The sequence below is a fragment of the Xiphophorus couchianus genome, chromosome 4 (assembly GCF_001444195.1).
Source record: "Xiphophorus couchianus chromosome 4, X_couchianus-1.0, whole genome shotgun sequence".
NCBI lineage: Eukaryota > Metazoa > Chordata > Actinopteri > Cyprinodontiformes > Poeciliidae > Xiphophorus > Xiphophorus couchianus.
Window position 1 is genome coordinate 490,048 of NC_040231.1, and position 19,510 is coordinate 509,557.

At 53.0% G+C, this 19,510-nt stretch overlaps 2 protein-coding genes across 4 annotated transcripts; one reads left to right on the plus strand and one right to left on the minus strand.

The window, feature by feature from the left end:
- Window positions 1-121: 121 nt before the first annotated feature.
- wdr59 (WD repeat domain 59) lies at window positions 122-10,906 on the plus strand. The gene is made up of 28 exons (XM_028015067.1): window positions 122-199; window positions 1,433-1,562; window positions 1,988-2,037; window positions 2,477-2,612; window positions 2,822-2,907; window positions 2,980-3,060; window positions 3,148-3,185; window positions 3,279-3,367; window positions 3,441-3,557; window positions 3,631-3,708; window positions 3,782-3,938; window positions 4,012-4,091; window positions 4,167-4,281; window positions 4,731-4,837; window positions 4,916-5,080; window positions 5,350-5,445; window positions 5,516-5,620; window positions 5,689-5,810; window positions 5,923-6,076; window positions 6,552-6,608; window positions 8,137-8,270; window positions 8,484-8,565; window positions 8,705-8,817; window positions 8,894-9,026; window positions 9,101-9,179; window positions 9,798-9,918; window positions 10,429-10,571; window positions 10,636-10,906. Exons 2-28 carry the CDS (start codon window positions 1,509-1,511, stop codon window positions 10,869-10,871), a joined length of 2,928 nt encoding a protein of 975 aa, XP_027870868.1. The 5' UTR covers window positions 122-199; window positions 1,433-1,508; the 3' UTR covers window positions 10,872-10,906.
- A 125-nt stretch (window positions 10,907-11,031) lies between these two features.
- Window positions 11,032-19,463, minus strand: LOC114143229 (WD repeat-containing protein 88). Of its 3 annotated transcripts, XM_028015077.1 has the most exons (11): window positions 18,131-19,463; window positions 16,611-16,721; window positions 16,459-16,547; window positions 16,275-16,338; window positions 16,065-16,203; window positions 15,859-15,988; window positions 15,445-15,629; window positions 12,435-12,517; window positions 12,284-12,352; window positions 11,889-11,987; window positions 11,032-11,786 (listed from the first exon to the last, which is right to left on the minus strand). In XM_028015077.1, exons 4-11 carry the CDS (start codon window positions 16,335-16,337, stop codon window positions 11,622-11,624), a joined length of 933 nt encoding a protein of 310 aa, XP_027870878.1. In that variant the 5' UTR covers window position 16,338; window positions 16,459-16,547; window positions 16,611-16,721; window positions 18,131-19,463; the 3' UTR covers window positions 11,032-11,621. The 3 variants fall into 3 exon arrangements, with proteins under 3 accessions (XP_027870878.1, XP_027870876.1, XP_027870877.1); XM_028015075.1 differs by lacking the exons at window positions 11,032-11,786; window positions 11,889-11,987; window positions 12,284-12,352; window positions 12,435-12,517 and having other exon boundaries at window positions 14,857-15,629; XM_028015076.1 differs by lacking the exons at window positions 11,032-11,786; window positions 11,889-11,987; window positions 12,284-12,352; window positions 12,435-12,517; window positions 16,611-16,721 and having other exon boundaries at window positions 14,857-15,629.
- Between the last annotated feature and the right edge of the window lie 47 nt (window positions 19,464-19,510).

Sequence of the window (19,510 nt, forward strand, 5' to 3'; positions counted from 1 at the left end):
AATAATAATAAAAAAAACAATTATGTAATTAAATGATTAACACTCGAAGTTAAAACCACAAGTAGTTAATACCAGGATGTTCCAGTAATCCTTTCATAATTCCTTTGCAGTGGTGAAGGGTTAACAACGGGCTAGATGGTTTCAATAATCTACAGAACCTGCTGTGACCCAGTTATTTGATGTTATGAAGCGGAGGAACCCGCCGCCACCACCGTGGATTTTACCAGAAGCTATAGTTGATTTAACAATATTGGTAAAAAAAACATGATAAGTCAAATGTTGTAGAAAGGTATGCAGTGCAATCACATTTAAATAATTACTATAGACATGTCCAAATTTACACAGATGCATCAAAAATCGACGGAAGAATAGGAATAGCATGTACAATTCCAGATTTCAAAGTGTATATTGGGAAGAGAATCACAGACGGGCTATCAATTTATACAGGAGAAATGTTAGCAATACTTTTGGCTTTACAATGGATTGAGGAAGTAAAGCCTTTACAAGCAATAATTTGTTCAGATTCAAGCTCAGCTTTGCTAAGCATAAAATTTAATAATACGGACAGTAGGATGGACATTTTATTAGAAATATATCATAATCTATTTAGAATACAACAATTGGGATTAGTAGTTACATTTGTGTGGGTTCCAGCACATATAGGGATAGTAGGAAACGAGAAGGCTGATATAACGGCAAAGAAGGCAATACATAATCCTATTAGTTTTACAGTTAAGATGAGTAAATCGGAAGGGAAAAGTAAGGTCAAAGAAGAGATGATGAAAATATGGCAGAGAAGGTGGGATAAAGGGTTAACAGGAAGGTGGTTTTATAAAATTCAGGTGGCTGTAGGAAAGAAAAGAATAGGAAGAAGGAATAGGAAGGAGGAAAGAATAATAACAAGGTTAAGGTTTGGTCATACAGGGCTTAATTATTCACTTTTTAAAATACAAAAGCATAAAACTGGAAAGTGTGATTATTGTGAGAAGTCTGAAACAATAGAGCATGTTATTTTAGAGTGTTGTAAGTATGAAGAAGAGAGAAGATGCATGCTGAGAGAGTGTGTAGGTATTAAAGAAAGGTTTAATTTAATAGAATTTTTGAGGAGAGATCTCGGGAGTAGACATATTCAAATAATTATTCGGTATCTTAAAAAAACAAAGCTATTTCATAGGATATGAGTAGAGCAAGTTGGGTGTGAATGTGTAAAGAATATCAAAGAGGGGTATATAAAGCTATAAGCAAGTTGGATAATATAAGCAGGTGTGTATGTGTGGGGGTATGTTTAATCAGGAGTTAATGGAGGGAAAAGGTAGAAAGTGTAAGTTTATAGACCATCTCGAACCACACTCCATACTGGTAAGTGGCGGTAATGCTACTGTAAGTTTGTTGCCAACCGCCAATAAAAACCAAGAAGAAGAAGAAGAAGAACCCGCCGCCATTGAACAGATCACCGCAGCTCTTGAAGGTCACGTGACGTTGTGTTGACAGTGAGACGGGGAGGAAAGATGGCGGCGCGGTGGAGCAGCGAGACTGTGGTGGTGGAGTTTCGGGACGCTCAGGTGTGTGATTGTTTGAGCTGACCCAGATATTTCTGACCGGAAACTCGGGTGAGATCGGAGCTGCTGAGAACAGTTCACCTGCAGAACCGAACGCAAACCCGGATTAGTCGGGTTCGGTAACAGACAGAGTATCTGCGGTAGTTGATCTGAATGGTTCCGATCACGTGATTTCCTAGGGAGGAGATCATTGGCAACTTTCAGTCAACGTTGAGTCACGTGACAACAGATGACCGTCTTCCCAGCGTCATCACAGCAACCACAGCCAGTCTCCAGGAGGTGGTTACTATGGTAACCATGGTGTCCAGGCTCATTAGTTTGAATAAACCCAGATTTTGCCATAGCTGCAAGCTGGGCAGCCATGTTGGATTGCAGGTCAGGGCCGATGGGAAGCTGACCTCTGACCTGTGGTCTGTGCTGTGTTCCAGGCCACCGCCATGTCCGTGGACTGCCTGGGCTCCCACGCCGTGCTGTCAGGGTAAGCTCCGGTTGCCGGTCCATTCCTGTAGATCAGGTTCTGACTCCTTCCTTAAATTATTTGTTGGGAGATTAAACTGTCAAACAAAAAATCTGTGAAATTAATTTACAATAATCGATTTGTACCCTGGCTATGCAGTAAATCAAAGCTCTGGTCCAGTCAAGGACTGGTTCTGGTTCTGGAGGTGTTCATGGCAGGACGGGAGTGTGGGTTCTGGTCCGGCCCAGATGGCTCCTACAGCTCTAACATCGGAACCAATCAGACTGGTTCTGAATCAGTTCTAAACCAGCCTGTTGGATCCTGTCTCTCAGACAGAACCAGCAGAACCAGTGACATGATCTTGTCTCTGTTAAAAGATTATGTTCAATGTCTGACGATATCACCAGCTGCTGTCCCCGTCTGTCTCTCTGTCCCCGTCTGTCTCTCTGTCCCCGTCCAGCCGGCACTCCCTCTACCTGGTGAACCTGGACGCTCCGTCAGAGCCGTCCCGTAAGATGGGTCGCCACAGTAAGTGGGACGTGGGGACGGTCCAGTGGAACCCGCATCGGTCCCAGGCTCACATCTTCGCCGCCTCGGTGAGTTCTGCTGTGGTCCGGTCCGGACAAGTTTCTATTTTAGGCTCTGAGCCATTATTTAATGACTGATTGATGAACGAATCGCCGGCCGTTTATGGTTCCGTCCATTTCATGAAATTCAGGCATGATGCTGCCAACACCATGTTAGACTGGGGCACAGCCGGGGACGGTGTGGGGACAGATCCTGATTGTCCCTCCTATGTTTCCAGAGCAACCAGCGAGTGGACCTGTACTCCTGGAGGGACGGCTGTGGAGAGACTCACACGTCCCTGCAGGGACACACCCGGGTCATCAGGTGACAGACACAAAGCAAGCACACCTGTTCACAGGTGGGGACAGGTGTGACTCACTGTGACTATCCCTGCAGCGACCTGGACTGGTCCTGGTTCGACTCGGAGCTGCTGGTGTCCAGCTCAGTGGACACCTACATCTACATCTGGGACACCAGGTAGGAGGAAAACCCAGGACCGGACCAGAACCGGTCTCAGAAGACACTGGATCTGCTGTCCTCATGTCTCTCTGTCTGTCTCCACAGGGACACTCGGAAACCCACGGTGGCGCTGTCTGCTGTCGGTGAGTCCTCAGCCTAAAACGTTTCCAAGTTCCCTGAATGCACCGCTCACTGTCGTCCCTGTCTCCTGTCCCACCGTCCCACTGTCCCTCCAGCTGGAGCTGCTCAGGTGAAGTGGAACCGGAAGAACCCACATCTGCTAGCGTCCAGCCATGACGGAGACGTACGCATATGGGACAAGAGGGTGAGATGTCCTGCGGGTTCTGGGACTGGTCTGGCAGCTGGACGACCTCTGACCCGTCCTCCTGTCTGAACAGAAACCCAACACGGCGGTGGAGTACCTGGCTGCTCACCTGTCCAAGATCCACGGCCTGGACTGGCACCGAGACAACGAGTTCGTCTTCGCCACGTCCAGCCAGGACAACTCCGTCAGGGTGAGGACACACCGTCCTAAACGTCTCGTCAGGACGCCATCTTGACCAGACGTCCTTTCTCTTCTGTCCTCAGTTCTGGGACTACCGACAGCCCAGGAAGTACCTGAGCGTCCTGTCCTGCCAGGTGCCGGTGTGGAAAGCCCGCTACACGGTGAGACACACTCGTCTCTGTCCCGGTCTGTGCCCCCGTCCCTCTGTCTCACCCTGTCCCCGTCTGTCCCCAGCCGTTCTCCAGCGGTCTCGTCACCGTCATGGTCCCTCAGCTGCGGCGGGAGAACAGTCTCCTGCTGTGGAGCGTTCTGGACCTCAACAGTCCCGTCCACGCCTTCGTTGGACACGATGATGTCGTCCTGGAGTTCCAGTGGCGTCCCCAGAAGGAAGGTGAGCGTCCCCCCCGTCCGCCGCCCCCTCAGACGGCCAGGTGCGGACAGTCAGAGTGTCTCCTGTCCCCCAGGGTCCAGGGACTTCCAGCTGGTGACCTGGTCCCGGGACCAGACGCTGCGGATCTGGAGGGTGGAGCCTCAGCTGCAGAAGGTCGGTCGGCGGCCAATCAGAGCCAGGCGAGGCGCCGCTGCGCTCTGATTGGCCGCTCCCTGTCTCCCGCTGCAGCTGTGCGTCAGCGACCTGGTGGACGAGCTGATGGAGGACGTGTCCATCGCCGTGGAGACGGAGAAGTCCCTGGGCGCCCAGCAAGGTGGGGCTCCGGCTCCGGACGGCCCGCCGGGTACGAACAGAACCCGATTCTTTCAGAACCTTCAGCTGACGTGACCTTTGACCTTTCCCCTGGGACAGTCCAGACCCAGAGCAGAACCCAGAGATCTGGGTCTGGTTCTGGTCCAGTTGCTGGTCCTGACAACAAACCATCAACTGGACCAGAACCAGAAAAGGTTGCTCAAAGTGTTTGAGAACCACAGCAGCTGAAAATGTTAAATGTTCTGGTTCCAGCAGAACCGGGTCGTTCCGACCATCAGGAGGGAACCATCCTGAGGTCCAGATAAATGCTCCTCCGTTATGCAATTGACCCGGTCGACCCGGCTGGCGTCAGATCCAGGCCGACCCGGGTCTCTGCTGTGGCCGAGCTGAATGTTTCCGTCTCAGTGCGGATTGTCACTCAAATGTCAGAGGCAGAACATCAAGGTTTTGTCCAGCCTGACCTCTGACCTCTCCTCCCAGGTCAGGCGGCGAGCCGTCCGGACCCGGCCGCCGGTTCTGGTTTGGCACAGACTCTGCAGCAGGAGTTCTCCCTGGTCAACCTGCAGATCCGGAACGTCAACGTAGAGGTGAGGCTCCGTCCGCCGGCCCGGTTCCGTCGGCCCGGTTCCGCCGGCTGTCTGACCCGGTTGTGCGTCCGTCCCCAGATGGACGCCCGGAACAGGAGCTGCGTGGTGTCGGCCCACTTCGGCGGCCAGCGGGTCCATCTGGTGGTCAACTTTCCGGTCCAGTACCCCAACAACGCCGCGCCCACCTTCCAATTCGTCGCCCCTACGACCATCCCCTCCGCCATGAAGACAAAGATCCAGAAGGTCAGTGACGGCACCAGAACCAGAACCGGCTGGACCAGCTGCATCAGGATCAGCTGGACCAGGACCAGAACCTTTCTATCAGATCAAACAGAAGCAGTCGGCCTGAATCCTGAGCCCTGAGGGTCCGTCCGGTCCGGTCCGGTCCACTTACAGGACCCACCGCAGAACCTCACTGATGCCTCCAGCTGATGTTGGGGGGCCCAGAACCAGACTGGACCCGGTCGGGGCCCGGTGTGGACCAGAACCTGAGTCCAGCTGTCTGTGTCCAGGTCCTGATGGACACGTCTCTGCAGAAGGTGAAGCGGAACCAGAACTGCCTGGAGCCGTGCGTCCGGCAGCTCGTCTCCTGCCTGGAGTCAGACATGGTGAGAGCGTCAGAGCCGGGTCAGAACCGGGTCAGAACGCCATCCTCAGCATTGTGTCTCTGTCCATTAGACCCAAGAGGACGGTCCTGCGTCCGGCCCGTTTGTCCTGTCCAATCCCGTGGCTCCGCCCCTGCAGGCGTTCCCCCGGGTCACCAACACCTACGGCTCCTACCAGGTCACTTCCTGCTGGCTGCCACCGCCGCCGCCCGCTCTTCATCGCCATAACAACCGCTTTCCTTTCAGGACGCCAATATCCCGTTCCCCCGGACCTCCGGAGCCCGGTTCTGCGGTACCGGCTGCCTGGTCTACTTCACCCGACCAATCACCATGCACCGCTCGGCCCCGCCCACAGAGCCCACGCCCAGGTGAGGACCGGGTGGAACCAGTGGTCCTGATCGGGCCAGTCCCGCTAGCAGAGATCAGCTGGGAAACAGAACCACAAGGTCCAGATGATGAGCGCCCCTCCTCTCTCCCCAGGTCCCTGTCGGCGCTGTCCGCCTACCACAGCGGGGTTCTGACCCCGATGAAGATGCGCTCCGAGTCCCAGAACACGCTGCGGCTCTACAGCGGCAGCCCGACCCGGTCCGACAAGGACACCGTCTCCATCTCCTCCTTCTACTACAAGGAGCGGGTAAGACTCACACACATCCAGAACCTCTGCCTACGAAGCATGCAGGATCCACAGACCAGTAACCGGGTCAGGGTGTCCCAACAGAACCTCTGAACTGGTCCATCAGAACCTGAGAGCTGTTCTGGTGGTTCTGTTGTTGTTGGGTCGTCTGCAGAACTTGTTGCGGACTGGTACCTTTGGTTCTGTTTGGTCTGGTTCTGGTTCTGATGGACCGTCTGAGTCCAGATGAGCCCGTCTGCTCAGAACTCTGGTTCTGACCCGTCAGCTGTACTGGATCTGCCGGGCAGGCCAGACTCCAGAACCGGAGGTTAACCCATGAGGGTAGAGCTGGTAACCGTGGTAACCACGCAGCGGAAGTGAAGGACCCTTTTCCTGATTGGCTTCTCTTTCTTCCCTTTGTGTTTGTTTTCCTCTGTTGTTTTCCTCTCGACCAATCACTGTGGGCCCCGCCTCCTCCCCGCTCTCCTCCAATCAGAAGCTTCCCATGTCTGCCTCCCGTCGCTGGTCTGTCCAAACCCTCCATGATTGGCCGGTACAGCTCTTTGCCCTGCCCTCCAGCGCTCAGCTTGCTTTAACCTGCATGTCTCTGATTGGCTGCTTCTCCTCCACTAACCCACTGAGCCACACATCATCATCATCATCATCATCACCTTCATCCTGATCTGTGTGTTGGGCTCCGGCCTGGTTCCGACTCGGCGGCGGGTCACCGGGTCCAGACGGTTCTGTTTGCTTTTGTTTGCAGCTCAAACATCCCAATAGTTTTGAGGTCCAATGTTCTCATCAGAAGGGAAAAAGTGTAGATGGTTCTGGATCAGAACCAAAACCCAACATAACATCTGCTTTCTCAGAACTATAAAAAGCTGCTTCCTCCAGGTTCTGTCCGGGTTCAGATACTGGACCTGGACAGAATACTTTTGGGTTTACCTGGATTTATTCCCAGTGATGATGCGACTCGTTGAGAAGTTTCCACTAGCACCACCTGGACTGGCCCGGTTCCGGGTTTATGGTTCTGACTCATTTCCGGGAAGTGTAATGCTTCCCCTGCCATTCCTGAAGGTAGCTCCGGTGTTCCTCCAGAACCGGTCCATTGCAGCGCAGAGTGGTACCGCTCAGCAGGCTCCGCCCACAGCTACATGCTGATGTATATTACTGTGAGACCCAGGATTCTGGTTCTGTTCCACAAGGAACCTACCAGACCGGACCCTGGTTCTGTCATCCAGTCCGGACGGTCAGGAAGAGGCGAAGCTACTGCTTCCTGACTGGGAACCACTTCCTGTTGGACTGTTTCCAGTTGAAACAAGAAGAAACCATCAAACTGGACCAAAAGGCCATTTCTACTGGCAAGTCTCTCTCTAACTGGTGACTGTGCGGTCCGGTTCGGTCCGGTTCTACCCCAGGTAGTGAGCTGTGTTCCTCACTGGGCGGGCCGTGAGCAGAGACATTGAGCAAAGCAGAACCTCAGTTCTGATGGACTCAAATAAACCCAGATATTTAATTTTTTCTTATAGAAATTCATTTCTGGGTTGGGGTTAAGCACAGCCCACATAAGGCCATCGCATGTTCGATTCCCGGCCTGGTGACCTTTGCCTCTTCCCTCTCATTACCAGCTTTCCTGTCGTACCACTTTCCCTCTGAGCTGAGCAGAACCGACCAGGGGGTTCTGGACTGGGTGGTTCTTGGTCCGTTTTGAACACATAAGCTAAGCTAACTCAGTAACTCCTGCCTACTGTCCTTACTAACCTTTGACCTGTCCAGGTGAGTTGTGTCTTGCCTGCTATGAAGTAATTTGGCTCTTGAGGCTGATGAGATGTTCACACTGAGGACAGCAGAACCTCAGAACTGGACCTGCTGGTGAATCGGGTCCAGAGAACGCGGTTCTGCTAGACCCACCCGTGCACCTTAGGTCCACTTACTGGATCCAGAGATCCTGCGGTGGTTCCGGTGGTCCGGACACTCGGTGTGAACAGCCTCTGCTATGATCCCGAAGCCGTTTAATCAGCTGCTGTTTTGTCTCCTCGGCCGGCCGTCCCCGTCCTCCTGTCTGTCTGTGTCTCCGTCAGAAATCGCGGCGCTTCAAGACAAAGCGGGAAGGAGCGGAGTACAGCAGCCGGCCCATCAAGCTGGCCGGGAAGGTCATCATCCAGGAGATCTCCTGCCTGCTGCCTGTGCACAAGGCTCTGGGAGAGAGCTACATGTGAGTCCCTGTGTCCTCACATGTCCCTGAGAGACACTGTCCCTGTCCCCAGACCGGAACCAGCTGTCTCCAAGCCTCACAGAGAACCCTAACAATCTGTCTCAGTGAGGACAGCGGCATGTGGTTGCATCTGCTGAGGGACAGTCTGGATGAAGGACTCTCCGGAGGACGCCATCGGGCCGTCCAACCTGAACGTCTGTTTGTCTTCCTCAGTCTGAACATGAACGACATTCAGGAAACGTGTCAGAAGAACGCAGCAGCAGCACTCGCTGTGGGACGCAGAGACCTGGCCAAGGTGAGCGTGCCTCCATCTCCTCGCAGGTTCTCAGGTTCACACAGCCTGAACCTGTCCAGTCTCCATCCTGACCACAAACTACTGCTGGTCCTGTGGTCTAGTGTTGGTCCACAACCTTCACCCTGTCTATGCTGTGCAGGTTTGGGCTTTGGCGTCCGCCGCCACCAGTCAGGACCTGAGTCCAGATTCTGACCCGGACACAGAGACGCCCTGGGCCAGACACCCGTTTGGGCGCCACCTGCTGGAGACACTGTGAGTTTGCAGAAGGTGATCATATGTTGGTGTGGAGGAATATAAAAGCTGAGATGTCTCTATTATAACCCATCAGTTTGGATCACTATAGTCAGATGAGCGACGTCCAGACTCTGGCCATGCTCTGCAGCGTGTTCAGGGCTCAGGCTCCGCCCCCCGACTGCTACTCGCTGTACGGACACCCCGGCTCCCGCCTCCACTCCCGATTTGTAAGTCTGCATGTGGTTGGAGCAGCATCACTGAATCTGGAGCAGATTCAGTGATGCTGCTCCTCTGTGTTCAGCCCAGCTACACCTCCAGTTCTGTCACATCCGGCTCCTGTTCCAGCACCTCCGACTCCATCACAGCGACCTGGACCACAGGTGAACCTCCACAGCTCCCCCCGCTGGCCACCCCAAACCCCACAGCTCCCCTCACTGGCCGCCCCAAACCCCACAGCTCCCCCCGCTGGCCACCCCAAACCCCACAGCTCCCCCCCGCTGGCCACCCCAAACCCCACAGCTCCCCCCGCTGGCCGCCCCAAACCCCACAGCTCCCCCCGCTGGCCACCCCAACCTCCACAGCTCCCCCCGCTGGCCGCCCCAAACCCCACAGCTCCCCCCGCTGGCCACCCCAACCTCCACAGCTCCCCCCGCTGGCCACCCCAACCTCCACAGCTCCCCCCGCTGGCCACCCCAACCTCCACAGCTCCCCTCACTGGCCGCCCCAAACCCCACAGCTCCCCCCGCTGGCCACCCCAAACCCCACAGCTCCCCCCCGCTGGCCACCCCAAACCCCACAGCTCCCCCCGCTGGCCACCCCAACCTCCACAGCTCCCCCCCGCTGGCCACCCCAAACCCCACAGCTCCCCCCGCTGGCCGCCCCAAACCCCACAGCTCCCCCCGCTGGCCACCCCAACCTCCACAGCTCCCCCCGCTGGCCGCCCCAAACCCCACAGCTCCCCTCACTGGCCGCAACAACCCTCTTTGTCTGTGTTTCAGTGAGAGACCCCGAGCATCCCGCCCCCTGGGGGGAGTCTTCTCCTGACGACTATCGCTATGGCAACCAGAGCTGCACGGACCCTCGGGAGCGAGAGCGGGAACTGCACGACATGAACAAGAGGTGAGTTTGCTCCTCGGCTCTAAATCAAGGCTTCAGTCTTCCTTTGGACCTGCCGAGCAGAACAGGTGTTGCATCATTTTCTGTGACTGCAGGGGGCGATAGTGTGCAAGTACGTCTTGAAAACCTACTGGTATGTTACAGATTATGATGGACATCATAATCTGTGTGAATTTTCTATTTGAGGGATAAATATCGTTTCAAGTGAGATGTAACAAATCGGTGGCAGAAACACTAAAGACTAAAAACTACCAGCGCACCAATTAACTAACCAGCCGCAGTTGGTTTACATATTTTAACATGTGACGTCCGTCGGTGTTCAGCCTCAAATACAAAACATCACGTTTTCTCCGTTGATCTCAGCTGGATCAGTATTTACGCAGTTTACCTAAATACTCTTTCGTTTCTTGCTGGTCTTTAAGACGTACTTGCACGCTAACGCCCCCTGCGGTCACAGATGTTTGAGCCGGAGGCGATTGTTGTTGAGGCGATGTCACTTCCTGTTCCTGCCAGGCTGCTGGACCCGGCCAACACGCTGCAGTTCGACGACTTCAAGAAGAGCTACGGTGAAATCCTGTACCGCTGGGGTCTGGGCGACAAGCGGGCTGACGTCCTCAAGTTCACGGCCGGCCCGCCGGAACCTCACAAAGGCATCGGTACGTTTCCCTCAGCGGTCCGGCCGGGTCGGGTTCTGGTTCTGACGGGTCTGTTTCCCTGCAGAGTTCGGGCTGTACTGCTGCCACTGCCGCAGTCAGGCGCGCGGGACGCAGTGCGCCGTGTGTAAGCGGCTGACCTTCCAGTGCGCCGTGTGCCACGTCGCCGTGCGCGGCTCCTCCAACTTCTGCCTGAGCTGCGGCCACGGCGGCCATACTGGACACATGATGGACTGGTTCCGGCGCCAGGATGAGTGTCCGGCCGGCTGCGGCTGCCGCTGCCTGCTGCAAAGCACCTTCTGATGCCGCCGTCAGCTCAATAAAACCCATGAATATCTGAGCCGCTGTCGTTTCTACTTCCTGTTCATGTCGCTGCTGTTTTCAGATCTTTATTCCAAAATATTTCATTTATCAGTTCCATAAAAAGAAACCAAGGAAGGGACTCAGATCAAAACGTTAAATGTTCAATGTTTCCTGGTGATGGTAGATTTATTGACCCAAATGGAAATGAGAGAAAACAGAAGAGACGAAGTTCAACCAAGCAGCACAGTCAGTCTGCAGATTAATAATCTACAAATTAATAATCTTATTGAACAAAGCGAAAGCCGCTGCAATGAATTAAACTCGGACTCTGATGACCAGAACGTCATCATTTGCTGTTTCCTTTGATGCCGCTCATGAGACGCTGGCGTCTGATTGGCCAGGCACCACAGCGTGTTTCCTTCAGACCAATCACAAGGACTGGTGCAGAGGAAGCCCCGCCCCCTGGTCATGGTAATTAACCTGTAGTTATATTATTGAAGGATTTTATTAATTTTGTTTTCTCACTTCCAGACCTAAAATGAAACAAACTAAACAAAAATGATGTAAATTAGAAAAAATGTAAAATTTTAACCTGAAAAGGTCAAAGTTCAGAGAGAAAGGATTGATTGGGTCATGGTTCTGGAAGCGTCGCAACCATGGTAACGCATCATGTGACCTCCCCAGACCCATCCGAAGATCTTGTACGCAGCAAACATGGGATGCTCACTCTGCTCCCTGTTCCTGAGCTCATCAGGCGTCACTGCGCTCTCCACCAATCAGAGGAGACGGGCAGGGAGACAGCGACGGCGGGAGGCGGAACGTGGGCGGAGCTTTGAGGCGGCAGAAGACGCAGCGCGTCAGCAGGTCAGAGGTCAGCAGTCTGGACACCGGGAAAGGCCTTCCACACTCTTCACACTGCAGAGAGACGGCGAGAGCATCGTCATGGCAACCAGAGAAAAGCTGGGCCGCCATGTTGGTGAGCAGAACCAGAACCGGGTCACCAGAAAACGTCCTCACCTTCAGGATCTGGACCCCGGTTCCCTCTCCGCTTTTGATCTGCATCACCTCGGGGATCTGCTCCATGTTCTGCACGTCCCACAGCCGGACGCTGCCGTCCTGCGGGTCAAAGGTCAAAGGTTAACGCGCAACCAAGCCTAAAGTATTCACCCCCATTCAGAAGCACCAGCGATCGGAAACATGAACCATAGGAGAGCTGCAGCCAGAGGGGGCGCCACTGAGAACGGAATTCAAAGACAAGCCACACTTTTCAGATTGTTAAAAGCCATGTTTCACTTCTCAGCTCTGCTCTGCCTCCTGCTGGTTAAAACAAAATACTGCAGGCTGAGGAAAAGTTCAGGCGCTGTGAATACTTTCTAAGAATCCAGTTTGTCTTTAAGAAACAGGAAGTCAACCTTGGAAGAAGAGACAACCAGCTTCCTGTCAGCGCTGAGAGACACGTCCGTCACCCAATCAGAGTGGCCCTGGAAGGAAACACAGGTCAGCTGATCTACAGAAATCAGCTGATCTTCGTCTCCTCGGAAACACATGGCGGGTCCTCGTCACCCTCAGAACCAGAGTCCGGCAGAGCGAGGACGGATCCCACAGCGCCACGGTCCGGTCATAGGAGCCGGACACCAGCAGGTCACCTGAGGACACGCAGGGGGGACAGGAGGGACCAGAAACAGACCATCATCAGAACCAGAACCCAGTTACTAGAACCGGGTTAGTCCCTCATCAACAGACTGTTTTTAGCGAAATGTTCCCGTCCTACTCAGTGTTTTCAAAAATCATGTTGGAGAAAAAAAACTGTTTCAGAAGGAACTCCGGATTTCTCTGTTCGGATGCAGTATTTTGTCTGAGCCGTCCCTGAACGCCTCACCTTCCCTTAACAACACACCGTCCCTGAACGCCTCAACGTCCTTTAACGCCTCACCGTCCCTGAACGCCTCATCGTCCTTTAACTCCTCACCATTCCTGAACGCCTCATCGTCCTTTAATGCCACACCGTCCCTGAACGCCTCACCGTCCTTTAACTCCTCACCGTCCTATAATGCCACACCGTCCTTTAACGTCTCACCATTTTTTAACGCCTCACCGTCCTTTAACTCCTCACGGTCCCTGAACGCCTCGCCGTCCCTGAACGCCTGACCGTCCTTTAACGCCTCACCGTCCCTGAACGCCTCATCGTCCCCAAACGCCTCATCGTCCTTTAACTCCTCACCGTCCCTGAACGCCTCATCGTCCTTTAACTCCTCACCATCCCTGAACGCCTCATCGTCCTTTAATGCCACACCGTCCCTGAACGCCTCACCGTCCTTTAACTCCTCACCGTCCTATAATGCCACACCGTCCCTGAACGCCTCACCTTCCCTTAACAACACACCGTCCCTGAACACCTCACCTTCCCTTAACAACACACCGTCCCTGAACGTCTCACCATTTTTTAACGCCTCACCATCCTTTAACTCCTCACGGTCCCTGAACGCCTCGCCGTCCCTGAACGCCTGACCGTCCCTGAACGCCTCACCGTCCCTGAACGCCTCATCGTCCCCAAACGCCTCATCGTCCTTTAACTCCTTACCGTCCTTTAATGCCACACCGTCCCTGAACGCCTCACAGTCCCTTAACTCCTTACCGTCCTTTAATGCCACACCGTCCCTTAACTCCTTACCGTCCTTTAACGCCTCACCGTCCCTGAACGCCTCATCGTCCTTTAACTCCTCACCATTCCTGAACGCCTCATCGTCCTTTAATGCCACACCGTCCCTGAACGCCTCACCGTCCTTTAACTCCTCACCGTCCTATAATGCCACACCGTCCTTTAACGTCTCACCATTTTTTAACGCCTCACCGTCCTTTAACTCCTCACGGTCCCTGAACGCCTCGCCGTCCCTGAACGCCTGACCGTCCTTTAACGCCTCACCGTCCCTGAACGCCTCATCGTCCCCAAACGCCTCATCGTCCTTTAACTCCTCACCGTCCCTGAACGCCTCATCGTCCTTTAACTCCTCACCATCCCTGAACGCCTCATCGTCCTTTAATGCCACACCGTCCCTGAACGCCTCATCGTCCTTTAATGCCACACCGTCCCTGAACGCCTCACCGTCCTTTAACTCCTCACCGTCCTATAATGCCACACCGTCCCTGAACGCCTCACCTTCCCTTAACAACACACCGTCCCTGAACACCTCACCTTCCCTTAACAACACACCGTCCCTGAACGTCTCACCATTTTTTAACGCCTCACCATCCTTTAACTCCTCACGGTCCCTGAACGCCTCGCCGTCCCTGAACGCCTGACCGTCCCTGAACGCCTCACCGTCCCTGAACGCCTCATCGTCCCCAAACGCCTCATCGTCCTTTAACTCCTTACCGTCCTTTAATGCCACACCGTCCCTGAACGCCTCACAGTCCCTTAACTCCTTACCGTCCTTTAATGCCACACCGTCCCTTAACTCCTTACCGTCCTTTAATGCCACACTGTCCCTGAACGCCTCACTGTCCTTTAAATCCACACCGTCCCTGAACGCCTCACCGTCCCTTAACATCACACTGTCCCTGAACGCCTCACTGTCCTTTAACTCCTCACCGTCCCTGAACGCCTCATCGTCCTTTAAAACCACAGGTAAAACCACACCGTCGCTGAACGCCTCACCATCCCTGAACGTCTCACCGTCCTTTAACTCCTCACGGTCCCTGAACGCCTCGCCGTCCCTGAACGCCTCATCGTCCCCAAACGCCTCATCGTCCTTTAACTCCTTACCGTCCTTTAATGCCACACGGTCCCTGAACGTCTCACCGTCCTTTAACTCCTCACGGTCCCTGAACGCCTCGCCGTCCCTGAACGCCTCACCGTCCCTGAACGCCTCATCGTCCTTTAACTCCTTACCGTCCTTTAATGCCACACGGTCCCTGAACGCCTCACGGTCCCTTAACTCCTTACCGTCCTTTAATGCCACACTGTTCCTGAACGCCTCACTGTCCTTTAAATCCACACCGTCCCTGAACGCCTCACCATCCCTGAACGCCTCACCGTCCTTTAACTCCTCACCGTCCTATAATGCCACACCGTCCCTGAACGTCTCACCGTCCTTTAACTCCTCACGGTCCCTGAACGTCTCGCCGTCCCTGAACACCTCACCGTCCTTTAACGCCTCATCGTCCCCAAACGCCTCATCGTCCTTTAACTCCTTACCGTCCTTTAATGCCACACTGTCCCTGAACGCCTCACTGTCCTTTAAATCCACACCGTCCCTGAACGCCTCACCATCCCTGAACGCCTCACCGTCCCTTAACATCACACTGTCCCTGAACGCCTCACTGTCCTTTAACTCCTCACCGTCCCTGAACGCCTCATCGTCCTTTAAAACCACACCGTCCCTGAACGCCTCACCATCCCTGAACGCCTCACAGTCTCTTAACACCACACTGTCCCTGAACGTCTCATCGTCCTTTAACTCCTCACCATCCCTGAACGCCTCACAGTCTCTTAACACCACACTGTCCCTGAACGCCTCACCATCCTTTAACTCCTCACCGTCCCTGAACGCCTCACCGTCCCTGAACGCCTCACCGTCAGCAGACAGGACGCAGCAGCTCACGCTGCCCTCATGGCCGCGCTGCAACGCCGTGCCGCCCCGGGACCGGAACTGCCCCCCCTGCAGGTCCCACAGCTTCAGCGTCTTATCCCATGATGCCGTGCACAGGAAGTGCCCGTTGCCGTTGAAGCAGCAGCTGGAAACCACGTTGCTATGGTTACTGAGGGAGAGAGCAAACACAGATGATGAGACATCTGGGGTACTTTCTATCGTCATGGAAACCATTCTGGTTCTGCAAGGTCGTCCCTGTTGTTCCTCTCCACTGTCACCACATGCTTGTTCAGGATGAGTCAACGACAAAACTTTCTACTGAACCGGACCTGAGAGGTTCTGATGGAGAGAACGGACAACGGCGCCTCCTAGAGCACAGAGAGCTGCACTGCGCCAACCTGTTGATAGACATGGTCGTCCTCTTGGCCTGCAGGTCCCACAGCTTGATGGTCCGGTCTGCGGACACCGATGCCACCCGCTGGTCCGGAGGGTCGAAGCGGACCCGTGTGATGGTGCAGCGGTGGTGGTCTGCGGGAGCACAAGAGCGGCACATGAACGTCTCACGGGGACAGGCGGAGTCCGGTGTGCTGAGACGCCGTCCTACTGCTGATGCGATGCAACATCTGGCCACCGGAGGCGCCGCAGACGTAGACGGCGTCCTGAGGCTCGGCGGCGCAGACCAGCAGCCGGCCGTCAGACGAGCAGCTGCAAGACGTCAGCAGGCCGTCCATCTCCGTCTCCCACTGGACAGACAGACCGGAGACAGTCAGCAGGCCGTCCTCCCAGCAGGGGACGGGAGGAGGACAGCAGCTACCAGGACACGTCCCGTCTCCAGGTCCCAGGCCACCATCTTCCTGTCCCAGGACACCGTCACCATCCTGACACACACACACACACAAACACACACCCACACACACACACACACACCTTAAGGTCCTCGTGTTAATCTGGATTAGTGTAAATTATCAGACTCCAGCTGTAGGTGGTGTGAGCCCAACCTGTTGCTGGTGGGGATCAGAGCACACTCAGTGATGTTTCTGCTGTGAACTCCAGCAAACAGCCTCAGAGGCCGGCCGCTCTCCACATCCTGCAGAGGTCAGAGGTCAGCGCAGAGTCACACAGCAGGAACCAATGCAGAGCAGCAGTTTACCCAGAGGATGGCGCTGCCGTCCAACGAGCAGCTCAGGACGCCGCGGTCGCCGCAGCAGAACCGGGCTGCGGTGACGTCATCGCCGTGAGCATGCAGCACCTTCAATGGAACCTGCAGCGCAAAACCAGTTCAGACTGGGACAGCTGCGGCGGACCAGCTGACTTTTCTCGCAGCAGCATTATCAGCTGATCAGCTTCTTCTGTTGCTTCATGGAGTCGAATCAGTAGAAAAGTAGATACTAAACATGGTGGGCATCAGGGATCGGTTCTGGTATAAAGTCACCAGTGAGTTTCGGCTGGTTTTATCTGGGGGTGTGAATACGACTGGAACATGGAGGCTCCATCGTCACTGTAACGGACGGTCTGTAAATAAAAACACTTTAAAGAAAACGTTACTTGATCTGCGTCATTATTGACAGAATGGCCGTTCTGACCTTCAGGGTGACCTTCAGCGGGTCACTGAAACCAAACAGGCTGAAGCTGCAGGAAACCCTCAAACACCTCACAACTGCGGCAACAGAGATCCTTGATGGAGACACGATGCTTCACTCTGATGGATTTCAGCCAAAGGTGTCTACACAAGGCTCCAGGGCCGGCCCTAGCCTCCATGGGGCCCTGAGCCAAATGTGGTTTTGGGGCCCTCTAGTTCTGCTAACATTGTGGACCGGCTGCAATCAGCAGTCCGATCATTAGATCATTCACACACCTGCTATAAACTTATTGCATCTCTGGCAGTGCTGTTTACATTATATACATGTTTAATATAAGATACATTTATTGGCCAACTGATTTATCGACCAGTTGATTTCTGGGAGCCAATTTCCTTCATTTTGGGGGATCGTGATCAGCTGATACTTAGATATGAATCTGATTTTATCCCCTGATCTGATCTTCATCAGCAAAGGTTTAAAAATCATCTCTGTCCTCTTCTGCTCTGCAGTGAGACGTTTGACTGACAGACCGACCCACCAGGTCTGAACGTTTACAGCTAACAATATTCACCTCATTGTTACCAACTCAGTGACTTTCTTGCTACATTTCAGACAAAAAAAAATCATATCAGCCAAAATCAGCAGGTCAGGCTTTTAAAGATCGGTAACCAGGGATCGGCCAGAAAACTGCAATCGGTGCAGCTCTACACACACATTCACGAGATTCTTTGATTAAATTAATTTCTCTTAAGCGTTACTGCAATAGCTAAAATGTAATTTATACCAGGTGAGTCTTTCTCCCCCTAAGCGGCTGCTTAGTTTGCTTATGCCGTGGGCCGGCCCTGCTAGGGGGCGCGCTAAGTTTTTCCTCAAGTATGAAACACATTTTCTGTTAAACAAATAAAAGGTTGTTTTTTTTTAATCCAGGAATTAAATCATCTCTTTTATTCTTTCAGAGTGATTTTTTTGTTTTGAGATGACTGGAATTCATCCAGTTCAACTTTATTAACAGACTTTTGTTCACAGATACAGAAAAAGTGGCCCTGAATGTAGCTTTTAGCTAAAGCTAACTCGTACAGGTAGAAGTCACCTGAGACTTTTCGCTCCACTCTGCTCCTTCGTCCTCCTCCGGGCCTCCTCTTCCTCCGGGAGGCTGCTGCACTACCACGGGCTCCAGCTTTATCCAAGTTATTTCTAATAAACCTAAACGAAGACAAAAAACCGCTAAGCTGACGATGCCGCTTGTTAGGAGTTGCCATAGCGACGAGTTTGAGATGGTGCGTTCAAGAGCCGTAGGACAAACTGTTCAAACAGCTGTACAAATAGGATAGAAAATGTTATGTATAATACGTATGTATAGACATATAAATATTTACAATTTTTACATATAAAATACATTCTTAAAAGTATTCCATATGTGTCTCACAGTGACGTGCGGTGAGGCTCTGATTGAATCAAAATCATAAAACTTCCTGCATTTTATTGTTTACATGCGGACATTGAAGGCAAAAAGACTGAGCTTTCACACGCCATCCATAGCCGCGCTGCCAGGTACAATCATTCCGTTAACTCAATGAAACTTGGAAATATAGATATTATTATTTTAGTGCTATGCTGCACAGCAAAGGGGAAGTACAACTCAAACCACCTTTTTCTCGCTCTGTATCGGCCAGGCTACACGTAGACTCGTGGCGTGTAGCTTCACTTATTTACTGTATAGCTAGCTCCACGGCTAGCTCGCTGTTTCTGTCTCTTACTCTGCAGTTGTGGAGTCACAATGTCTGGGTCATGAGCGCCCCCTGCCATGAGGCCAGAGAACTGCCTGCCTCACCTCGAATCTGTTCTCTGGTTTCTGATCGCTGCTCAGCACAGAAACACGTTACACACACAGCTGGTGACAACAAACACTGAACATTATGTACATAAGCTAAATGATGGAAAATCAGTTCATATATTAAATGTTTCTAACCATTTTATTGGTGACGTTCAGACAGGAGGAACATTGAATAGCAGCCAGTGCAGTTAGCCAGAGGCTGATCAATCCAGATGAGGCTCAACTGCTGCTACTTCACCTGCTTCGCTTCTGAGCATTTAAATGGGAAAATGCGAAAATTCAGTGATTTTGAAGAAAAAAAATCAAAATTGGTAAACCTAAATAAAAAATAAATACTTCATAGTACAAACCAAAGGATGAAAGTATTAATATGAATTATCTTATATTATTCTTCCATGATGACAGGTGAGGCTCTCTCCCCTGACAGCACGTCACTGGTGTGTCATATATTTTTATATATTTTATTTTATATTTTTACATATGTGTTTATATTTCTTTGCTTTCTGCAGGTTCTTCCAGCCTTCAACTCTTCCTCCTCCTCCTCTTCCTCCCTTCAGGAAGCTGGAACTCCTCGGACTGATGGAGAAATCTCTGACCTAATGGGAACGCTTCAACCTGGTCAGGTGACAGGAACTG